Source organism: Macrobrachium nipponense, chromosome 10, assembly GCF_015104395.2.
Source record: "Macrobrachium nipponense isolate FS-2020 chromosome 10, ASM1510439v2, whole genome shotgun sequence".
Classification (NCBI taxonomy): Eukaryota; Metazoa; Arthropoda; class Malacostraca; order Decapoda; family Palaemonidae; genus Macrobrachium; species Macrobrachium nipponense.
Window position 1 is genome coordinate 47,563,520 of NC_087204.1, and position 5,887 is coordinate 47,569,406.

At 35.5% G+C, this 5,887-nt stretch overlaps 1 protein-coding gene across 1 annotated transcript; it reads right to left on the reverse strand.

Moving 5' to 3' along the window:
* Nucleotides 1-4,799: 4,799 nt before the first annotated feature.
* LOC135223965 (uncharacterized) lies at nt 4,800-5,405 on the reverse strand. Its single transcript, XM_064262887.1, has one exon. The coding sequence runs from the start codon at nt 5,403-5,405 to the stop codon at nt 4,800-4,802; it is 606 nt and encodes a 201-aa protein (XP_064118957.1).
* Nucleotides 5,406-5,887: the final 482 nt, after the last annotated feature.

A 5,887-nucleotide genomic window follows, 5' to 3' on the forward strand; every position in this document is an offset into this window, starting at 1 on the left:
TTTTATATATGTTAACTTAATGCGTATATGTGAATCACGATGATGTGATCAGACTCATAAATTGGCTATGTGTGACAAAAACACTTAACAGTTGTCAAGGTCGAGGAGGGTTGATGCCGACTCCAAAACAACGAATCCTTGAGCGCCACAGGGATTTGTAGGTGAGAGGCGGCGTTAACTTATATCCACTCGGGGTAGCTGTGTGGTTAAAGGCGCTTCACTGTACGTCCTGATTTCTGGGTTCTAGGTTCGTGCACGGGAGCCGACGAAATTATTATCAACTAAAAATTCCCCTTCCGATAACATATATGAAAATATATTAATTCTGAGGTAGAGCGAATTAGATATTAAAGGACATCTGTAGCTTAATGCATATATATATATATATATATATATATATATATATATATATATATATATGTGTATATATATATATATATATATATATATATATATATATATATATATATATATATATATATAGAGCTGCAATGCCCTCTTAACTTTCCAAATTCTTTGCTCTTTTTTGGATGCATTTGTCACTACAAAGCCTCGAGATCCAGCTTAAAAATATATGAAGAAAGCATGATTTCCGGTTGCGGGAAACAAACCCGCAGTACTATAATCACGAGGTGACCTTGTCGTGATTATGGTTTCGCGGGTTCATTTCCCACTACCGGACATCATGCTTCCTTCATATTTTTTTTAAGCTGGATCTCGAGGCTTTGTAGCGACAAATGCATCCAAAAAAGAGCAAAGAATTTTAGAAGCTTAGACAGCATTGTGGCCATTACAATTACTACATATGTATGTGGAAAAAATGACCAGTAGATTCTACACACACACACACACACACACACACACACACACACACACACACATATATATATATATATATATATAATATATATATATATATATATATATATATATACATATATATATATAATTATATATTATATTATATGCTGCTACTTTAATAACGCATATATCTTCTCTTTGACTGTGTAAAATGTTAGAAGAGAGTTTTGCAACATTTTCAGATTCAGTATTTAGCTTAGAGTTATAGGATGTCTTGAAATGTATGTTCAGATTTTGCATTACATAATTCAAAAGTATATAATGTAGAATGTAAAGAAAGAGAGAGATTAACTTTGTCCGTTCCAAGATAGAAATTGTTTTCTTATTGTGTCATCACGTCGAGATTAAGAGACCCCGAAGTCTCTGCTTTGTTTTCCAAACCTGTCATCACGTCTGATATGGGACTTCTGTCTCGATCGAATACGTGTCTTTGTTGAGAATACAATGTCATGACTGGTTTCATACTCGTATGTCTTTGCCAAATAGCATGTGAAGATTTCACAATTTTTCTGTAAAGTTACGTCATATTAGAAGCTTCTAGAAGGATTGCATCATCTTTCGCATGCACAAAACGTTCTGTGTAAAATCCACTTCAGTTTCCATCCAAGGGAAGAGCATTCAATACAGACTTTGAATCCCTGGCGTTCAGACATTCTCTCTCTCTCTGCAGCAGGGGATAGATACTGTATCAAATGGTACATCCCTAGACCTATAAAATTTTGTCATTGCCGAAAGTACGGGATGACATACCATTCCATAGGTAAAAAAAAAAAGGGGGGGGGGACTCCAATAGCATGCATGAATTGTGTCTAAAAAGAACTTTATATGTGTAGCTGTGAACCAAAGTTTATGCTTTATATTGAAGGTACCCCTTATCTAACGATTATGATAATACTTTTAAGAAATGGAAATTATGAAATACAAGTTACTTTAAGGACTTGATGAATATAAGCAAGACAAAGTTTCAATATTTTTTGGTAAAATGGAGAAAAGGGTGGATAATGTAAGGCTAATGGGGTGACTGGAGTTTAACCAAGTATATTTTTCATGCTCAAAGTGGCTTTCGAAGTATGTGTTCTACCACTGTTGCAGCAGTTTTTATATAGAGAACACTTTTCAGAAAAACACCAGTGTCAGTGATCCTGTCTTTCTTCAGAAAAGACATATGACACCACACACAGACAGGGTATTTCAACAGATCTGTATTATTGTGAAAAGGCTTAATCACTTTTCGTAATAGCCACTTAAAAGTTTAAAGATTTCATGGGCATGTAGAATCAAAATGATCAAAATAGAATATCAAGTTTTTCAGGGTATCAGCCTAAGAGTTACCATCTTTTGCCATGGCTATTGCAAAGGTAGTATTTGGGGACATAATATACGCTGACTCCAGTATCCGTTGCTTGCTCATAAACGTTAACGCACATCTTCAGCTGGCTGTTGATAAAATTGTGGAATGGGGAGAATTTCTTGGTTTCAAATCTTCTAAGGAAAAATAAACTTTATATAATTTCTTTTCACGGGAACCAAACGTCCTAGACTTGGTATTGAATAATAGACTTTTTGGACTTCTCATTTTGATTAACCCCAAGAAATCTTGAGATTTGCTAATATTTCACCTTTTGTTTCCTTTTTTTTTCTTTTTGTAGCTGACCCTTGCAGCTTTTGAGATTGAATGAAACATTAATTCTGCCAATATAGACGTGTAAATGTGAAGCATTTACATGGTGATGGTGAGAGTATCTTATGAATATGAGACTGAAGGTGGGTATATAATGAATATGGAAGTCATATGTGAGGTTGTGTTGAGTTGAGTTGAATATAAAATGTAGGCCAAAGGCCAAGCACTGGGACCTATTTGGTAATTCAGCACTGAAATAGAAATTGACAGTGTAAAAGGTTTGAAAGGTTTAACAGGAAGAAAACCTCGCAGTTGCACTATGAATCAAGTGTTAGGAGAGGGTGAAAGGTAACACGAAGAAAGAAAATATGAAAGGAGCAACAGTAAAAGGAACGATAGTGATTGCAGCCAGGGGCCGAAGGCACGCTGCAAAGAACCTTAAGTGATGCCTACAGTGCGCCGCACGAGGTCCACTGACGGCACTATCCCCTACGGGATATGTGAGATTGTGTAACTTGATGTGGTGTGGATATGCGTAGAGATTTACTTATATCGGAAATTAGAACCTTTTGTTGGTAAACAGTAACAGTGTAGTTTTAAAAACATTGACCCCTATAACTAGCATCCTGCAATGCTGACTATCCAATCCAAAGGCATCATAGAACATTGAATGCTTATCTCTTAGCTGAATAGTGCCAAAATACAATTATTTGAATAGTAAATATCGCAGAGATATAGTTGTAGAAATCCGGCAGTACTAACAGATACCAATAAATTATTCGTTAATATATGAACGTGATCATCTCAATATTGTTCTAGAAATACATTTTCAATATTTTTCGAAAGTAATTGCCAGTACAATATATATATATATATATGTGTGTGTGTGTGTGTGTGTGTGTGTGTATACATATATATATATATATATATATATATATATATATATATATATGTATGTATGTATGTATATGTAGTATGCAACTGTGATAACCACAGTGCCCTCTTAACTTCTCGAATTCGATTCACGTTTTGGATACGCTTTAGATCCAAGCACAAAGAATATGAAGTAATTGTAATGTCCGTAGCAGGAGTCGAACCCGCGTCCAGATTATCTGAACGAGGTTACGTTACCGACGATGCAGGTTCGAAACCTGCTACTGCTACAGAAATGAGCATACTTCATATTCTCCGCATTTAGATCTAAAGCTGTTTATTGAAAAGAATATCCAAAATGGGTGACGAATTTGAGAAGTTAAGAGAGCATTGTGGATATTGCAATTTATATATATATATATAATATATATATATATATATATATATATATATATATATATATATATATATACATCAAAACAGGGTGACAAGAAGATAGCCGGTAATCAATAGGTGACATTTATTAACCGACGCTTTTCGTAATAACATCATTACATCTTCAAGGCTGAAAGAGAAAAACAAACAAATTAACAATACGTGGAATAAAACTAATAACTATAAGAGTCTTAACAAACTAAAACTATTCAATAAAACAGGACAATTGCAACTTGGCACCTGCTATATTAAAAGTTGAAAACGGAATGACGTGAACAAGGGAAAGGAAGGCGGCAAGAAAACATTTCCAGGTGGGTAGTACCTACTACCTGGACGGATGAGGCGTGTGAGTTCAATTTGGGAACTAGCTGCTTAATAAATAATGATTCTAAAATAGGTTGTTCGTGTAAACAGCTAGTTTGGCCCAAAACAGAGAAGTCAGTATAATTAATTTTTGTATTAAAAATTTTTGAGTGATTTCTAATATTAGAAAATTATAGGTCGGACAATCTGCATCCTGTACGATGACTCACACCTTTATGAGAATCAGCTCTGACCTTATGCAATGGTTTTGTTGATCCCACGTAATTCCCTAAATCACATTTAGGGCAAGTATATTTGTTCGCAACTGAGGGTTGCATAAGTAGGAAGATTCTGTCTTTGAATTTAAGTAATGACCCTATTGTGTCTTTTTTTTTTTTAATTAAAATCACTTGTAGCATATTAAAATGGTTTTCTATTGCAGACTTAACATTACGTCTAAATTTGCCATCATGGGTATAAGGGAAACGGGCGTAAATTTTCTTGCTAGGTACTGTACTAATAGCCGGATGGTTGTATAGTGTCTTATTGAGGAAACTCTTACAATGTTTTAAGAAAAAATGGAATGGAAACTAGTTATAAGAAAAATATTTATGCAAGAACATTACCTCTTTATGATAATAGTCCCAGGAGGAGGTTAAAGCATAAGCTCTATGAAGAAGAGTAAAAATTGAATTAGTTAGAAATTTTAAAAACACGCACATAAAGATTTGAACCCAGACCAGTAAGTCTTTTTCCTAAAAACAGAACTGTTAAAACTAACATTGTGTCGAGACACCAAAAGATCCAAGACTGGTAATTGGCCATTTTCTTCTTTCTCTAATATGAACTTAACGTTAGGAAGCATTTCATTAATGTAGAAGTGGAATTGATGGAGATGGAAAGCCGATTTAAAAAGAACAAAAGTGTCGTCAACAAAACTTTTGTATACAAGAGGATAAACATTAAGGGGGCAATTCTCCAACACTTTCTCCTCCAGGGAGCACATAAAAATGTTGGAGAACGTGGGACCGAGAGGTGATCCCATTGCCATCCCATCAACTTGTTTATATAAACAATCATTAAGAATAAAAGCAGTGTCCAGCACTGCTAACTCCAACAGTTTCTTAAAATGGCAACGATCGTAGCTAATTAAGAAGGTATCACTGGGTTCAATAAAAATCTTATCTAAAATAACCTCAACAGTTTCAGCAACTGGGACGTTGGTAAATAACGACTCAACATCATAACTGGTCATGGGCAGATCAGAGTTTTGACATAAAATATAAGATTTATACTCTTCAGAATTTTTCATAGTGTGTTCATTAGAGATCTCACCTTTATGATTCTCTCTCTCTCTCTCTCTCTCTCTCTCTCTCTCTCTCTCTCTCTCTCTCTCTCTCTCTCTTGAACCCGCTCTGAGAGCCGCAAGCATAGCAGATCGGAAATGGTCTTGTCAGTCATCAGGATTGGTAGAGCACAGGGTTAGACCGCTTCTGACCAAAATAGGACAATCTCGCGCATGACGTCACGTGGCTGATCTGACTGAGGTTCAGGTAAAAAAAAAAGTCATCAGCCAGTATTTGACCCCACCAGACCAGAGTGAAGAGCAAGGAAACTATCTTCCAGTACCTGGAGATTAACGAGGACCTCTCTCGCACGAGGTCGTGAAAGAGATAAGGAATGGGTGTGGGCAAACAATTCCCATAGTGACCCTTAATTTATTTGTTTTCTTGGTTTTCTTTTATGGCCACCTACCAATGACGTCACAAATATGCGCAGTAACAATGGGACAGT

Coding starts and splice junctions, on each gene's coding strand:
- LOC135223965 (XM_064262887.1), bottom strand. CDS start 5,405: ATGAAAAATTCTGAAGAGTATAAATCTTATATTTTATGTCAAAACTCT.